This window comes from Colossoma macropomum, unplaced genomic scaffold (genome assembly GCF_904425465.1).
Source record: "Colossoma macropomum unplaced genomic scaffold, Colossoma_macropomum, whole genome shotgun sequence".
NCBI classification, from domain to species: Eukaryota; Metazoa; Chordata; class Actinopteri; order Characiformes; family Serrasalmidae; genus Colossoma; species Colossoma macropomum.
Window position 1 is genome coordinate 483,464 of NW_023494797.1, and position 19,419 is coordinate 502,882.

Consider the following 19,419-nt stretch of genomic DNA (forward strand, 5'->3'; position numbering starts at 1 on the left):
TTCTCTAACAGCTTTGACGCCTGCCTGGAAGTCCTAACAAGATGGAGGAAGCATGAGGAGAAAGAAACAGCTTCTCTGACTGCTCCATTCCTCCAGATCCATAACAAGTGTCTTTGGCCTGTGTTGTAACCTCAGTCACAGCACTTTAGTCCAGATTTCCACATTGAGGATGTGGTCTAGCAGTAGAAAGGTTAAAGTGAAGTCCACCTATTCAGGTGCAGCAGTTTAGGCAATGAAGTGGAGGGAGGAGCTGTGCTTTTCCAAACTGCTGTGGAGACCCATGTTTCTGAGGGCCTTGAAAACAGTTCCAGACTCACACAGCCTCTTTTCTGAGAGTCCTGAGAATGCACAAAATGCAGCACAAAAATATAGTAACTGAAAACAAAACAGCAAAAAGTGAATAGAATTCAGTTAAAAAACATCCAGTACCATGGAGTGGTTTTGTCCTTTTAGTTTCATGCAAATATGAACTAAATCTAAATGATCTTTAGCCAAACAAAACCAAGCACTCAAAAACATAAAGATTGTTACTTTGATGGGGAGCAGACAAGAGCATTTTTAATTACAGGAAACACTTTCTTTAAGAAAGCAAAATACAAACCTATCATTATTTATGTTTTTATTATTATGACTGTGATTATTTTACTTAAAACAAATATCACTTTCCCTACATTTCTTTTTGCCCTTTTTAGCATTTTACAACCTTACTCCATATAACAACTGCTTCTTAACCTACTTTGCTGACTCTTTAAATAAAAAAAGATGAAATCACAAAACATTTTAAACCCTCTATATAACTATCTTAAGTATGAGTTAGGAGAAAAAAGATCAAGAATAAAAAATAAAAAAGATATAGCGGCTTCTTCGCTGTGGCCTGGCAACATGCTCTAAATGGTAAGAAGGTGAACCGGAAAATAACACGTTGACAATATGATCATTTTACCTCTCAAGGCCCATAAGCAGGCCTATTGCTGACTTTGTAACACATACATAACCTCCCTTGGGAATTTAAACATGTTCAGTCAGGGGGAAACACACTTACTTATACACTACATACACTTACTTGTACACAAAACCTGGAATTACTTTTCACAATGACTCTGGTTGTTTCACCTAGGAATGACTTTCATAATGCAGACAAAAATAATGCAAACTTAATCTTGACTTATCAAACACAACATATTCTGCATATTCATTTCACCATATTTCTCAGTTATTAAGAGAATTATGGAATTGCACATTATCAGCATCACATTAAGATCAGTTTATGAATAAACCTTTAGTGAAATGGACCTTTCTAATAAAATTAGAAACACTGATTCCAAACTTTTGAATGATAATGAGCACACACATGCCAGCCCAAACATTTCTCATGTGGTCACACACACACACACACACACACACACACACACACTAATAAACACTAGAATGGCTCCTGTAGAGCTGAAAACTTATAATGTTATGCTTTCAATCAACTTCAACCCAAAAATAAATGTGGTCTTAAACAAAAACAAAAATAACAGGGGTATAGGAAAAAAGTATACATTTTTTAACTTATTTAAAATTTAATCCCAAAATAAGACAACATTTATTACAAAGTCATTGACCCCCAAGACCAGGTTTGACATCCTTCACCAATACTGCAACCTTTCGCCTCTCCCATGGGACAAATATATTACACTTTCCCTAACTCTTGTTTTACTGATGTTGACTTGTCTTGTTTTGCAATTATTAACACATTGCTAACCAGCTGCAGTGATACACCACAATAAACACTGGGAGAGGGAATTTGCAAAGTAACGCAAACATTGCAAGCTTTATGCTCTTGCCAAACGAAGAGGTAAATGTCGAATGGACGGATAAATGCCAAACCAGGAGACAAAAGCCAAACCAACAGACAAACACCAAGCTAGCAGACAAATGGCAAACTAGCAGACAAATGCCAAACCAGCAGACAAATGCCAAATGGACAGATAAATGCCAAAGTGGCAGACAATTCCCAAACTGGCAGCCAAATGATCTCCCACTGCCAGCTCACTTCATACTTCTTACTAAAATTAAACAGAGGGCCAGTTGGTCATGGAAACTCAGGTCCTGGAATTGCTCATCCTTTTAAACTAGACTTTCAAACCAAGCCTTGCAACCAGGCTTTGTAACCAGGCAGGTTTTTTATTCTTAAAAATAATTATATGTATAACTATATTAAAAACATTCAAATTTGATTATAGGAGATAATTTACATCCATTCACTATGATTTAAATTCTCATACTGTATGAAATCACACAGTGTAATTAACATGCCATGTGAAATGCAGCCTCTACACACAGCTCTGTATACAGATAATCATCAATAAAGCTGTTTTATTCAAAATGACACATTCCACACCCCAAGACTAAGCAAACACACTGAAAAACTGAGCTACAGCAGCTTTACTAACCACACTGTGCACTGAAACTAAGCAATCAATAATGTATATAGCAGGACAATATGGTCTCTCTACAGCCTATTTTACACAGACAGTTTAAAAATCACTGTATTATTTCTTCTCATAATTCTTTTCAGTCAGAGTAAAGTCGACGTATACAAACTTTGGTAGCAAATGTCGACTTTTTTTGCCTCTGTGTAGCCTCTATATCTCCAACTGTATTGGTGAAGTGGTTGTAATTGTGATTGTGTTTAAAAATGGGCTAAAATGCCACAATTAATGTCTGGCAGGGATTTGCCAAGGCGGAATGTTTAAGGTGACCAACAACTTTGTGTCCAACTGCCATGGTTCTGCAGCACTTCTCTATGTGAGCAGACCCTCGTTCACAGGCAGCTGAAGTCTTTTGTTCATTACCACTGTAGCATACACTAGGTTTGCTTCACATATCAGTTATCAGGTGGTATTGAAAGTGCATTTTTATGAGTATGAATATGAGTAAAGGGGCATGGTATTGATTTTGAAACCTTGGTGCACATGTTGAAAGGTAACAGCAACTGACTCAGGGCTCAGGTTGCAAATGTCATATTTGGAATCACCTCTTGTTAACTCGAACTTCAATACCAACTCACTGCTAGTCAAAAGAAGCAACTTCACCAAAACTGGATGAATAAATAAAACAAAGGTTGTAATCCCTGCATGATTCATCACATAACAGATATGCTTGCTCTTGAATTCAAGCTGACAGTCTGAATTTAATTTTGTTGTATTTCAAATCTATTGTGGAGTACACAGTCAAAATAACCAAAAATGACTGCCCATAGCCCGCACTGTACACTGCCCACCAAAATTATTGGAAGTTGTTTTGGACCAAAGACTAGTCTAAGGCACAAGTACACAGAATTTATTTCTGTGTATTTCTGCAAACTGTACATTATAATTTTGTATATTATAATCAGGTTTCAATCTACACATTTTTGGCACAGATGTTGCACTGTTGTCTTCTCATTGTTAATTTTTAATTCAAAGCTCTGAAATTATTTTACTTAATTTCACAAAACTTTACAGACATTAGTCCTTTAAGAGAATGATGGTTGTGTATATTTCAGATCCCAACAAACCTGGGGGTGTGGAGGTGTCTTCTAAGACAACAGACTCTCTGCTGCTGCGATGGACTGCAGCTCAGGGCATGAGACCCGGCAGCTTCAACTACAGTCTGACCTACCAGCCTGACCCTAACTTTACCACTTACACCACTGCTTATAATACACTTCTACTGACCAGCCTGCTCTCTGGGACATCCTACAACATTTCTCTTACTACCATAGGTCCATGGAGATTCCAGAGTGAAGCAGTGATCATATATTCCATAACCACTAGTAAGTGGCAAGATATAAACTGCCCTTCAAAACTACTATGAATTTAATGCTGTTTCTGTTATAAAGATTCCAAATAAAGGATGCCAATATGGTAGTGTCATGTAAATGGGTGTTGCGCTGATAAGAGAGTATTTTGCACAACAGCATTATTTGGATTTTTAAAAAAACAGTAATGCTGTGTCACTGTTGGGTTGAGAATAATCCACCGAACAAAAATGCCTGGTCAACAGTGGTCATGTGGATGGACTCTGGCATTGGTGAAACACTAGAGCAGTGGTTTTCAACTCCAGTCTTGAGGACCCATAGCCCTACACAGTTTCAGCTATGCACTCCTGATCTAGCTTTTGTGTAGCCTTTCATGAGCTGGACAGATGTATTGTGCAGGGAGTACTTACAACCCCATTTCCAAAAAAAATGGGATGCTGGGCCAAATGTAAATAAAAACAGAAAGCATAAGAATGCAATCATTTAAACCCTATATTTAATTGAAAATAGCACAAAGATACAGTAACATTTCATTTTATTATTATTTTTTTTTTTTATTTCGTGCCAGCAACATGCAAAACAGTTGGGACAGAGACATGTTTGCCACTGTGTTGCATCATCTCTTCCTTTGATAACACTCTGTAAGTGTTCGAATCTGAGAAGACCTATTGCTCTGGTTTTGACAGTGAAATGTTTGCCATGCTGTTGTAATACATGCAGAATGTGGTTTGGTATCATCTTGCTGAATTAAGCAAGGCATTCCCTGAAAAATACATCATCTGGATGGCAGCATATGTTGCTCAAAATCCTATATATATTGTTCAGCATTAATGAAGCCTTTACATATGTGTAAATCACCCATACCATGTGCACTAATACACCCTATACCATCACAGATGCTGGCTTCTGAACTGCTGTGCAGCAGGTTGTATTTAATTGAAGGCAAACATGAATTGCAAGCAATTACCTGCCCTGCATGCCATGACTGAGACTTTCAGAGCAAGATATAGCCACTGGATTAAATAAAAAAATTGTGACGTTCACACATTACATCTTTAAAAGTGATTTAAGACATTTCTTCGAAAGATTCAATGGTTTTAAGTGAAATATCTTTGCAAGTTTGCTGACAGATCTATTTCCTACAGGTTTGTTTTGGATGCAGCCCCATTTTGAAAATTGCCCTCCCTACACGTCATGGTTAAACAGTAGCCTGTGCTTGGTTATTTTGTGTGACAGTCAAATGGCCTTTCCTCTCATAATAGGCAGATCTTGGCCATGTTAAGCGGCAAAATGCCCCAGACTCTTTGATGATAGGCAGAAGTCAGGTTTGCGAGATTACATCTCCCCCATCCCATGATGCTACCAGACTAGGCAGGTGTGAGTGAGCATGTGCTTCCTCTGAGTCATGTGAAGCCAGCTACCACATCATTTTGAACTACCATTAACACAACACTATTGGAGCAGAATGGTAACTGCCAATTCTTTCACATCAGCTGCCCTCAATGGCTAGTATTTTAACTTTAGCAAAACTTGTACAGATATTGGAATGTGACCAGAAGAGACATAATTGTGTGCATTCAGCTCAGTGCTAATCTTTTTTCAACTACTTTCTGACTCTATGAGCTTGTGTGTGAAAAATAACTTTGTGTACACTTGCAGATGATTTAGCTGGTCAAGATGCCCCACTTACACCCTCTCTGACACCCTCTCAAGTCATTTACATCAGCCCATGGTAGTTTAATGGTATCTGGAGCCCTACAGTCTTGCACAGTCTAGTTTGCCTGACATGCCTCTATTTTTTGCTGCCATGGTATTAAATAGGGGCATCTTAGGGCAAATCATATGAAACAGTGCCAGACTTTGCACTTCTTAGTATTTGCTGCTCTGGACACTTCAGTCCTGCACATGGGGCTCTGTAGCTTCCCCTAAAATCAGAGAGTAATTTCCCTTAAAGTCAGTCATGCTGACATTGAAGTAGTTGAGCCTCTGCATCTTGACAAACCCAAGTGTAGCTGCCAATCTCTAAGCTAGCATGGCCTCTTTTTGACAGGTCTCCAGTTCAGTGGCTAGTTGAACGGCTTTCATTTTAAAATCCTAGCCAGCACCCTCTGTCACCTACTCCACTGCTAGTAGGCTTCCCAGTCGCTGGTGTGATCATAAAGGTGCAACTTAAATGCATTACTGTGCATGATGATAAACTCAGGTTCAAGCCTTTGGGGTTTATCAAACCACTCCAGCTGTATGAGGGGCTGTGTAAATTAACTCATTCAATCCTGCCTATCCCACTCCTGATGAGTTTTACAGTACTTTTTTTTACTTGAACTTCCTATGCACCTGTAATTAATTCAGTGCTGAACCTTTAAGAGGAATATCTGAAGACACATTATTTTTTTCCTTGTTTACAGGACCAGAACCAGTGAAAAATCTGAGGGTCATTTCCACATTATCAGATAGCTTGTCTGTGGCCTGGACAGGGCCACGTGGAGGATATGTGTATGAAGTGTGTCTGAAGAATGTGTCCATGAGGAACACAAGTCTGGAGCAGATGACACTGAATAGCCTGACTCCTGGTACTCTTTACAACATAAGTGTACAGAGTGCAACGTCTGATGGCACCAAGGGAGAAATGCAACTACTGCAAACATGCACAGGTTAGTATGGATATTCAAGGATCAACCTCTTAAATTTAAATCAGTGTATGTGGCTTTAGTGGACACTAATTAGGATTAACATTATACAATAGACAAAATTTTGTACTATTCAGACCACAGGATTTCTGGTCCTAATGTCAGTCCCTTTAATGCAGAGAAAAAAAAATACTTCTGAGCAAATGTTCCTGAAAACAGTGGTTTGGGGTTCACTTCAAGTGTAGTTGGTGCAGTCTACCCCATGTCTAAAAACCGTCTGCCCCAGTGCAAGACATAAAATAATGTGATTACTTCAACTTGTCACATTACTTTCTGTTGAAAGTTTATTCTTGTCTTTATTTATACAGAGTGAAGTACAATTATGTTTACCATCCAGACAATTTCTGAAGTGTTTTCTTTTTCGATAAAAAGAAATGTATGATTTGATGTTTGTAGGTTTTTTTCTCCAGCATTTAGTCTCCCATCCATCAAAGTCATAATGGACCAACTAACTGATTTTGAAAATAATCTTTAGTTGCAGCCCTACTTCAATTGCTTTTTAGGGTGTCATGATACAAGATGTATAATGCAGGCTAATTCCAGCCATTGGTAGCTCCAACAGTTCTAAATTCTAGGATGTAACCAGTATCCTGAAAATTAGTAGGCATTTGTAAGAGCCAGAGGACTGGGACCTACCAGAGACTGATGAAGTGAGTTGTTGCAACAGACACATCATGGTGTTCATGGTGGCACCTGGTTCCTTCAGCTTTTAGTAAAGATCCCTGGAAGATTACCCTATTTACAATCCAAAAAAGGTTATACTGTAATGCTTGTATGCAGTAAAGCTGAACACACACACATTGAATTATTAGCCAGAAAAGGTTGCTCATTAGGCTGAAGACAGGGAAGACTCTTTTGTGGTGCACTAGTACCTTAACTTTAGCTTGACCAAGGCCACCAAGTGGCATGTTCAGTGTACTTACAGTTTTATGCACAGGTTTGGACGCTCCAGCCAAACTGCATATTTTGTTGATTGTTGAGGGAAAAAAAACAAACACATCCTCTGCAGCAATCTGTTTTTTTATGTGTTAATGTATGACATTTAATTATAGTTTTTATATTATATTTGATTATTTAAAAATTTAAATAGTAAATAATAGTTATTGTGGCATTTTCCAAAGGGTTCAACTCCCTTCCAGTTGTAAAGTCTCAGAAATTAATTGATTTGAAAATATATATATATTTTTAAATAAGTTTGTAAAAAAAAAAAAAAAGAAAACATATTTGAAAACCCTTCCTGGATCAGGGCCTTGCCGTGGCAGAAGGGCTTGTGTGGTCAAGGGATCTTCAGAGCTAAGTCGTCAGGAGCAATATGCTCCTGGTAGGGTCTCCCAGGGTGGACAGGTCTGGAGTGAAGACCCAGACTAACCAACCCATCCGACTCTGCTCGACACCGGATAGCAAACAGTGTTAGTATAAAGTATTATCATACAAAACGGGGAAAACAGGTGGAGCAATGGTTAATTAGATTAGTTTTAGTTTATGCAGCAGCAGCAGCATCATCAGGAGGGTCAGTTCATGAGGGTGAGGTTTGCACAGCGTTGTACAACATGAAGCTCATTGGTGGTCAAGCCGGTCCAGAAGGCCGGCAAGCAGTGGGCACCCAATCAAGGCAGAGGAAGCAACAGCATCAGAGGCACAGGATGGGTAGCTGTTCAACTACCCAAAAGAAAGGAAAACACACAGAGGGTTAGTTCTGCAATGAGTTACTTATCACAGATTACAGTATTAACAGAGCAGCAGAGACTCGGGCAGGTCTAGTTATTGCAGCCCTTTACTAAGAGGGAGAAACCAGAAGGTTTCAAGAGGGCAGACAAGAGGGCAAACTTGGGTGAACGCATGAGAGCAGCACCAACACTCCCAGTTTACCATAATACTCTATGACTATGAATCCCCAGTTCTGCACCTTTTATCAGTCAGGGAAAACTAATTACCAAAGGCTTGACTAAACAAGTAAGTTTTTAGCCTAGACTTAAAGACTAAGGCTGTGTCTGAGTCCCGAACATTAACAGGAAGATTATTCCAAAGCTGGGGGGCTTTGTATGAGAAGTCTCTCCCCCCTGATGTAGCTTTATTAATTCTAGGTACTAATAGTAAGCCAGTACCTTGTGATCTAAGTAGGCGGGATGGTTCACTGGAAAGTTCACTTAGGTACTGAGGGGCGAGTCCGTTTACAGCTTTATAGGTCAGTAAGAGAATTTTATAATCAATGCAAAATTTAACTGCCAACCAGTGTAGGGTTGATAAAACTGGGCTGATATGGTCAAATTTTCTGGTTCTAGTAAGGACTCTGGCTGCAGCGTTCTGGACTAGCTGAAGCTTGTTAAGGCTTTTGCTGGAACATCCAGACAGCAGGGCATTACAGTAATCTAGCCTTGAAGTAATAAATGCATGAACTAGCTTTTCTGCATCCTGTAGAGATAATGCATTTCTTAATTTAGCAATATTGCGGAGATGCAGGAAGGCTATTCTAGTAATATTTATTATATGTGCATCGAAGGACAGATCAGGATCTATCGTGACACCAAGATTTTTTACAGATGAGCTTGATGCAACTGAGAAATTATTAAGTTTAAGTGTAAAGTTAGACAGTTTGTTTCTTGCTGCTTTTGGAGCAAGAAGCAGAACCTCTGTTTTATCCGAGTTAAGTAGGAGAAAGTTACTCGACATCCAGTCTTTTATGTCTTTTATACAGTCATCAATCTTGCTAAGTTTAATTTTATCATCTGGTTCGCTTGATACATATAACTGAGTGTCATTGGCATAATAGTGGAAATTTATGCTGTGTTTTCTGATAATGGTGCCCAGTGGTAGCATATATATTGTGAATAACATAGGTCCTAAAACAGAGCCTTGTTTGGAAGAAAAGTATGGAACACCATACTTTACTTTTGCGAGGACAGATGATTCACCGTTTACTTTAACAAACTGATAGCGATCAGTGAGGTAGGACCTGAACCAGGAAAGAGCTGTTCCTGTTACCCCCACAAGGTTTTCTAGCCTATCTAGTAATATAGAGTGGTCAATCATGTCAAATGCCGCACTAGGATCGAAGAGGACTAGCAAAGACATTTCCTTGGTCAGAGAATAATAAAAGATTGTTTACGATTTTTACTAGTGCTGTCTCTGTACTATGATATGGCCTAAAACCAGACTGAAATTTTTCATGTATATGATTCCTATACAAATAGAAACTTAATTGTTTTGCTACAACTTTTTTCAATATCTTAGATATAAAGGGGAGATTTGAGATAGGTCTATAATTTGATAGTTCGCAGGGATCAAGGTTAGCTTTCTTAATCAGAGGTCTAATTACTGCTAGTTTAAGGGTTTTTGGGATATATCCAAGGCGAAGAGAGGAGTTTATTATTGACAGAATAGGCTTGGTTATTTCTGGCAAAATTTCTTTGAGTAAACCTGTAGGAATCGGATCTAACATACAAGTAGAAGATTTTGCAGAGGAAACAGTTTTAACTAGTTCATTTTGTTGAAGTAAGGTAAACAATTCCAGCCTCTCTGCAGTAATTTTAATATTCTCAAGATTTAGACTGACATTATAAGGCAGCAGGTTTGTAGAGGTTAACTGTGTGTTCTGAATTTTCTGCCTAATTTTTTCAATTTTATTACTAAAGAAATTCATAAAATCATTGCTGCTATAGGCTAATGGCATCTGGGGTTCAGTAACTGTTTGCTTCTTCGTTATTTTAGAAATTGTGCTAAATAATAATCGAGGATTATCCTTATTGTTTTCTATGAGAAAAGAGAGAAAGTTGAGCGTGCTGTAGTAAGTGCTCTTCTATAGTCTATAAGGCTCTCCTTCCAGGGGGACTGGAACACTTCCAGCTTAGTCAGGCGCCATTTTCGCTGTAGTTGTCTGACAGTCTGTTTTAAAGCTTGGGTATGATCATTATACCATGGGGCAAGCTTTTTCTGCCTTACTATTTTACTTTTTAATGGAGCCACACTATCTAGTGTAGATCAAAAAGTATCCTCTAAGAACTTGCTCATAATATCTAACTCGGTAGGATTAGATGGACAGCTGACAGACAGACAATTGAGGAAGGTTTCTGATAAAGCTACCAGCTGCAGAGGAAGTTATAGTGCGCTTAACACGATAGCATGGTGATGAATGCATATTACCACTAAAGCGAATTTCGTTTGAGATTAAGTAATGATCTGAGACTGCTGTGCTCTGGGGGAGAATGGCTAACTTATCTATGTTTACACCAAAGGTCAGTATTAAGTCTAGAGTGTGGTTGTGGTAGTGTGTGGGCCCCTTTATATTTTGGGAAATGAGCTGGAGGAAGTTGCGGGGGACAGGGTCATCTGGGATTCTCTGCTCTCCCAACTGCTACCATACCATGACCCTATCTGGACTAAGCGGTTGATGATGATGATGATGATGATGATGATGATGGTGATGATGATGATGATATTTGGAAAAAAAAAAAATTCTAGAGTGAATAATGCCCACCTTTGAGTTACTCCACACCCATTTCCACCAATATGTGAATACAGATACTGATAGAGATATTTTGATCACACCCAATCAGTAGTGACAAAAAATGTTGTCTTCCGATAGAGTTACTGTCACACCACCACTGGGCTTAAGGCTTGAGCCAATTGGGAGAGCAGACAGGAGCACGTAGAGGACTCCCAAAATGTTGTATGTCTCTCTGCAGCCTGTATTTAGTTAAATTGAATGTGCCAAATGTAGTTGTTTTACAGCTAGAATGTGGTGTATGTATTGGTTCGGCTTCATAGTGCACGTTTTTATTAACTCATTTGTTTTGAGGTGATTCATCATCTTTGTGTAGTCCTTGGCTAATTTGGACCAAATTTACAACTGTTATGTCATGTGATAGAAAATGTGGCAGCAGCAGGTGACAATTTCTGAGGTGTAGTACAGGCCTGGGCGATAGGGCAAAGTAATCGTATATTGTCAATAATTGACAGGTAACCCGATGCTTAAAAGGTGATAACCACCATGTTGGTAAAATTACAGAGCCAGAGAGGTTGTAAACTTGTAAGTAAGACTTTGTTGACTGGTGCAATTTACAAGTGGGAAACTGGGGATTCTACAGGGTGATTCAAAAAAATTAATCTGATTTCAAAATAATTTATTTCACTTGTAAATCATTACAGAACAATGCAGTAAATTGTAAATTGTTTAAGTGAGCATAAAGTTTATTATGTAATTTTACAAGTGCTCAATATGACCTCCTCCAGCTGTACGGACAACATCAACGTGATACGGCTCTTTCAATGTGATTTCGGAGAATATCCAGCATTGTGGAACTAACAACGAATGCTCTGAGCTGTTGGAGGTTCACTGCTGACGAAAATCACGTTGCACAGTTATGATGGATTCACTCTTATTGAAGTGGAGAACGCAAAACACTTTCTGCTCAGGGGTCGCCATCTCCTCGCAGACTGAAGGGAGCCATCTTCCGGTGACAGTCAGAAACTCTATGACCCCCTCTTTCAATTGGTATGTGATTGGTTCCTAGGCACCTCACAGTTGTAAAAATATGGTGCTTTGAAATCAGATTAATCTTTTTGAATCAACCTGTAGATGATGCACGAGTTTTTGAGAAGTGAAATATAACATGACTTTTTACCTCTTCCACCAGTGAAACATGATAAACTTGGCAGTAAATGGGAAAAATTACCTGAAGCGCTTCTATGTGGTCTATGTACTTTTTAATGTATCAAAGAAAAACCAGAATACAATTTCTTCTGAAAGGAGTGAAGCTGTTAACCATCTGGTAAATACAACCTTCCCGTGAGCACCAGAACACAACAATTTTCCACTGAACAGCTTTCTAATAGGTTGGGAAATTAGCGTTCACGTTACTTCAAGAAATGTTTTTTTTTTCTTTTTTTGAGAGAGAGAGAGAGAGAGAGAGAGAGATTTTGTTAAGAGGCTGTTTGTTGGTTCTCTCTGCTACTCAGTAATGCTAGCTTTACCTAGCCCACAGTTCTTCACCTTCTACTTACTTTACTTACATTAAGTTTGAAAAGTTCTTGCTGCTTTTGGAGCAAGAAGCAGAACCTCTGTTTTATCCGAGTTAAGTAGGAGAAAGTTACTCGACATCCAGTCTTTTATGTCTTTTATACAGTCATCAATCTTGCTAAGTTTAATTTTATCATCTGGTTCGCTTGATACATATAACTGAGTGTCATTGGCATAATAGTGGAAATTTATGCCGTGTTTTCTGATAATGGTGCCCAGTGGTAGCATATATATTGTGAATAACATAGGTCCTAAAACAGAGCCTTGTTTGGAAGAAAAGTATGGAACACCATACTTTACTTTTGCGAGGACAGATGATTCACCGTTTACTTTAACAAACAAAGAAAAGCAGTTAAGCTTGAGTACATGGAAATGAAAATACATGCCGACATGCTTCTACTTGCTTAAGTCTGATTCATAGCAGTAAAATAGCCAAGCTAGCTGCCAGTACCCCAGAGCAGCTCTAGCTCCAGTCTGACACCTTTTAGAAGTACTGAATGTTCCTCTGATCCCCATATAGAGCCGGAATACAGGATCAGAAAAAGGTAACAAATAAAATTAAATAACATGTACACATAATGTTTCATGTTGGTAATAGTTAAACTCCAGAGTGACTCCACTACAAGGATGAAAAACCTAAGGTTACTATCATAACCCTGGTTCTCTGATAGCATGAGTGTTTGTTCTCTGATAACATAAGTGTCTCACTATGGGACATGCTGACCCGCGTATGCCTTACAAGCGTAATTCCATTATGCTGCCCGATTGGCTAGTTGACAGATGTAATGAACTGGGGTTATGACAGTAACCTTAAGTTCTCTTTCAAGCATTGATTTCGGTCTCTCACTATGGGATTTCCTAACTCCTGTATTACCAAGCAAGCCTGTCTCAAACATCTGCTGCCAACTGACTAAAACTTTGTGGCCTGGGTTTGTTCATCCAGAGCTCAGTCCTGCATATGCTACTCTCTGTGTGTTATGTCCATCTTACAAAACCTGCTGAACATGTGAGATTCCTTTAAAGACAACCCAAGAGGTTGCTGCTCCTCTTGTTGAATGTGCACATACCCTAGCTGGAACTGTCAGACCTTTGTTGAAATATGCCAAAGCAATAATCTGTCACCATAATCCAGCAATTTGGCTGGATTATGGTGGCGTGTTCTACAGATATGCACCTGTAACTACTCTGAAATCTCTAGACTCTGTATACCATACTGCCTCAAGATTCATTACTGGTGACCTCTACAACACCCAGTGATTGGATCACCCTTCAGGTGCAGAGAGCTTTCACTGAGCTGGGAAAATCTGCTTTTAGCTACAGTGGACCACTGAGCTGGAATTCATTACAGGATACTCTAAAGCTTCGCTCTCTGGTGTCACATGAACATTTTAAACTTTTAGTCTCTAACCACCTCCGCACAGCTTGCAACTGCTTTATTTGATTTTACTTAACTTTTAATATGAATTTTGGTATGTCTTAGCAGTGTCTGAGCTATTGTTTTTGTTTTACTTTTTTACTTTTGTACTTTTATCTCTTTATTTTTATCATTCTTTTTATTTCTTTTATTAGTATTATTTTATTATTGTCAATTTATTGTCTTACATCTATTTCTTTTATTTCATTAATTTATATTTTTTTATCCTTTCTGCTCTGTTACTTGATAAGTTGTTATATTGTAATTTAAATCATTTATTGATTTAACAGTTTATTGGTACCTTCTTATTATTAAATTTTACTTTTATGATTTTTATTATTTAATTATAGTGTTTGATTTATTCATTTGATATTACTGTACAACTTCTCAATCCCTGATTCCTGTATTACTCGGCTACATTGTAAATGAGGGTCTCCCTCAATGTATTCTGAGTTTAAATAGATGTTGACTGATTGATTGATTCTGTAATCCAGTGCAACAGTCATTGTTTAGTGATTACTTTTCCTGTGTATGGTTGGGACCAGACACAAACTGCTGAGCACTTTTACTTAAATCTTTAGTTCGCTCCACATAAATGCACAGCACCCACATGGGGCATTATGCTCTCAGTTGCTGCTAGCCCGGTGATGTAAAAGTCAGAGGATGAAAGGTCTGGAGCTCCAAAGGGAGACAAGACTGGATAAATTTCAGAATAAACTCGGGGTTTGGTCATAGTGACTTTGACTCCTCCAGCATGAGCTGTATTGACAAGTAGTGCACCGAGAAAGAGTGGATTTCACTAACATGATTCACCAAAGCTACTAACAGTGCCACTTTGGCTGATAATGTTTAAAATCCACTTGATCAAGTAGTTTGAAACTGGGAGTACCTGCTGTGCCCCTTTCATGAAATGGCACACCAAGGGACACTGTCCTACTGTCTTCCCCTCCCCTCAGCTGCCAGATACACTTTTATGGCTGAGAATGATTTTCCCTTATCTATCAGGTCCTGAAAGAATGATTATATCATCACCACAGAACACTGAAAGGGGAGTTCGCGTTTATTCTCGCATCATTGTTAAAATACCCGGCACTTGTATCCATAAAGGGATCTAGTGGATGAGCCTTTTGGATGGATTCTATTACTTTGGGTGGTAACCCAGTTATGTTCTAAACTACTCACGTTCCAAGCCCACAGAGCCAGATGCACTGGATGGGGATGATATATTTCCCCCCATGGATTAGTAGATCCCTGTGTAGTGGGAGAGGCCAAGGAGTGCCATGGAGGATCTCCATGATATCTGCCAGCCAGTTCTTCCCCAGCCATCATGGAGCTGTGATAGACAGACCTTTCTCCCTCACCCTGGCTAGTGTAAGGGACATTAACACTACGGGCAGGAATGCATGCAGCAGTGTTTGCAGCCATTCATGAGCTAATGCATCTATCCTATGTGGTGCTCTGTGATCGTGCAAAGAGAAGAACAGAGGGCACAGATGTACTGTCGCCATTCTGTAGCCTGTCCCAAATCTGTTCAACTACGGAGTAGTTTTCCACTCTCTCTGTTGACAGGCTTGCCTTGAATGACATCAAGTTTAGTGACAGACCCAGATATGATATGCACTGGATCAGAATTAGCACACTTTTCTCTGTGTTTCATTTGAAACCCTGCCACTCTATTAACCTCAGGGAACCTCAGGTGTTTGCCACATCATACACTGTGGAGCACCAGAACTCTGCTTCGTCTCAACATTGGAGATCCGGGGGGGTGAGAGCCGGGGGGTCAGACAGCTGAGCTGCCTGTTGTCTTACCTGGGCATGGGGCTTCCTGGGCCAGGTAGCATTATGCGCTGGGGCTCCGCTTTGACCTGACAGATCTGTCTGTGGCTTGGGTCACCTCAGGATTCAAAAGTTGGGGCCTGGGGTGGGTGGCTTCCTGCACAAAATTAGGGCAGTTGGAGGGTGAGTGGCCTGGCTGTGTCCTCCTGGGTAAGCACAGCTTTTTTCTGCAGCCTGGACTGGTCATCTCTGGAGACAGAGGGAGAGATCTGTGAAGAGCAGACCCTCCCTTGAATGGGTGATTTGCCTGTGGAGCACCAGGAGCTCAGGAAATGTGGGGAGAAGCTGTCTTGTTCCTCATTTTGCCCATTCCCCTCATAGTGTGACTTTGCAGTTTCTGCTATAACAGTTGGCCTGTGCTGTTTTGTTGCCACATGCTTAAGCATGCCTTGCAGGTCTGAACTGAGGAGTGAAGAGGATGGTGCCTCTCCTGACTCCTCCACGGTTTTCACTGCATCATGGAGTTTTGCTGGCTGAAAGGGGGGGGGGGGTCCTCAAATTCATCCTCCTCTTCCATGATAAGTAATTCTGAGCTTCCCTCATCGCCATCTTCTTCTGCCTCCTCTTCTTTCTCCTCCACATCGATCAGAGAGTGGAGAGGGGCATAGGCATTGAGCTAGTCACCCCATCTTAAAGCAGGAGGTAGGTGGCTCAGCAGACGTAGCAACCTGCTGTGTGCTAGGCATTTTAGCACCAACAGAAACGAAATGGTCCTCACCCAAAAGGCTGGCTTTGTGTGCAAGTCTGCGGTGTAGGCTTTTCATGGTGAAATATGCGCAGTCGCAGTGTTCGCATGACCGAGGGTCTTTCACTGCTGCCTGGGTATTTCACAGTCCAAGGCATGCAGCGCAAACCTGGTGTGTCCCTGAAGGAAGTCTTATTCCCACAGGAGCACAGCCATGCAGGCTCCCCCTCTCCACTTGGTGCTTCTTGCATTGCTGTAGCCATTTAGCTGATGTGCTATATTACACCTGTTAGCTGCCATGTTGAGCAAAGACGACGCAGTGGCCGGTCTTTTGACTTACAGTGAGTAAAGAATCACTAGTTAACTAGCTGTGCCCACTAAGGCTAATATGATGGGTAGTTAAGCGGCTGGGCTTGTTAGATTAGCTTGTTTAGCCTAATATAGCTGCTGTTTGGAAACAAACTGGCTAGCTAGAATTACTCGGGTTATGGTGCAGATGCGAAGTGAAAATCCCTTCTCTTAGATTACTCAGCGCCCATTGACAATTTTTTTTGGTAATTTAGTATTGTATCATTTAATATGTGCTTTGTTTTACCAAATATTTTCATTAAGACGGCTCATGTTCTGAAAAGCATATTAAATCTAAAAGAATAGAATTTAGATCAAACCCAGTTATAAGGAGTGCCAGGTTTCCATTTGAGCACTAGTACAATCTTTAGTGTATTTCTGTGCAAGAACATTATTCATCTTGATCTGGTGTTCGAGCAACAGCTCAGTTTCCGTGCCCTGCCATTATGCCACATACTGAGGACAGTGTTTTTGTTGAGGAAACTGTCAGCAGAAAGACATGGCAGTTTGAAATTTTCCCATTTATAACCAACACTTTTACAGTTACAGCTGAAGGTGCTATGGAAAGCTGGTGATGTCAAAGCATAGGTAGTTCTGACAGAGGACGGGGACAGATAGCACAGAATCAGCACTAATGGAAGATGTAGCTACCTTGGTACATAGACTTGGTCTCACTCTTCTCATTGCCATGATTTCTTTCCGAAACATGCCCGAATACAGATACTGATAGAGGTATTTTGATCACAGAAACAAATACAGATATTGGTGCAGTGTTGCTTTGTACCCCCAATCAGCAGTGTAACACAAATGTTGTCTTTTGATAGGCATAGCAAACCTAACCTCTTTGAAGAAAGTTCTCTTTATGAAGTAAACGTTGCAAGATAGATTGTTTTGAATGTAAGGGCTTAAACATTTAAATGAAGAACACTAATTGAAAATGCAGATACTGCCAATTCCATTATAGTACTGTACATCCTCTATGCTACTTTACATTGATCATACTGCATTTGCAGCTTGTAGACAATTTGCAAGGTCTGTAAATACTTACACAAGATAATGCTTTCCTCAACTAGTTATTTACTAATAAAATGTCAGTTTCAGCATTCAGCAAATTAGTGGAGCAACCGACAAATGTTAAATACACTTGCAATATGTTGATGTGTGCAGATGCAGCTGCAGTAGACAATGTGAGTTGCTGGGCTCCTGATTTAACCTCCGCCATACTGAACCTCACATGGAGTCATCCTCTTGGCTGCTATATAGGCTTTCAGATCCAGCTTTCCACCCCCACCTCCTATATGACAGCAACCACCACTGACCTGCATTACATGTTTACTGGACTGCAATACAACACCTACTACAGTGCCACCCTCTGGACAATGGGCTGTGGGAAAAAAAGCCAAGCAAAGGAGTTGAGCTGCACTACAGGCATCACAAGTATGCAAACACTGAATTCTTACTTTAAACAATTCTATTCATTTAATTATTTATGTAATATTATTCATTTCTTAGTTGAGTGTGATGTTACATTTGTTAGCTTAATTACCAAACATAATCCTCATAAATATGGGTAGTATTTTATTTGCTTGATTTTAATGCACCGTTTTAGATGATCTTATAGGAGCTAATTTTTTGTTTTGGGTGTTGTTTTGGGTGTGTTTGTGTATTCAGATCCTCCTGTGCCTAATGTCGATACAGCTGTGGCTGTAGCTTATGAGGAATATAACAAATTCAGTCTGATTGTGCAGCGTGAGATATTTAACAACTCAAATGGTCCTGTCCTTTGCTATGGCTTTCTTATCACTTCAGACACCAGCGGTATGACTGCTCTGCACTTAATCTCAGTTACATCCTAGTTCTTAGCAATGAACTTTTCAGTTAATGATAAGTTTTTAATTGTAAAATGTAATGTTAAGGTATCTTAATTGAGAGTGTTTTGCACAAAAAGACCCTTTTTTATGTCTCCTTTTCTTATACAAAGGTTCTAATTATGTATAGCTATCTGGGATAGCTAACTGGCATTCCTATGTGAGTTCAGTTACCAAACATATTATTTAGTTCAGTTCAATTTTCTTTGTAATTAATTTGTTGATAGACATTCACAAAGTAGCTTTATAGAAATCTGGAGCCACACCCCAAATAAGCAAACTGGCTGCATTAGAAAGAAATCTTGAGAGGAGGTAATACTCAAAACGAGAGCCCATCTTCCTCTGCTTAGCACCAGACAGTGGAAGTGAAAACAAAGGACGTATGCTTGAAATATAGTAAAAAAAGACTTAAAAAGTAGAGAACTTTGCATCAGATAAACAAGTTAAATATTAAAGACCCATTGGTGGAAAAGTTTATACCATAAAACTAAAAATCAGTTAGTTTTGTTAAAGTCTTGCTATTTTATTTACTTACTTTTTAAATACTGAATCCAAGCTAGCTGTACAAAATGCAGTTTAAGTTAATTTTAAAAAAACAACCTTGAATAAGGTTGCCTCCTTATATACAAAGGCTGTCTTTACTGGTGTATAAATATCCTATTCACAAGGTGAAGTCCTGTCCACCACACTCACATACAGTGAGCACAAGTGGTTTTGTTTGTCTAAGTGGTCCTGTTAATTATCTGTAAGAATTGCAAGCTAGTGAACAATTAGATCT

The 19,419-nt window shown here is 39.5% G+C and overlaps 1 protein-coding gene across 1 annotated transcript in view; it reads left to right on the plus strand.

The window, feature by feature from the left end:
* Positions 1-19,419, plus strand: part of ptprja (protein tyrosine phosphatase receptor type Ja) — a 71,605-nt gene that overhangs the window by 39,325 nt on the left and 12,861 nt on the right. Inside the window, exons 13-16 of the mRNA XM_036583875.1 lie at positions 3,533-3,802; positions 6,193-6,438; positions 17,941-18,210; positions 18,445-18,591. Coding sequence (XP_036439768.1) covers positions 3,533-3,802; positions 6,193-6,438; positions 17,941-18,210; positions 18,445-18,591 — 933 coding nt within the window. The remainder of the gene's footprint in view (positions 1-3,532; positions 3,803-6,192; positions 6,439-17,940; positions 18,211-18,444; positions 18,592-19,419) is intronic.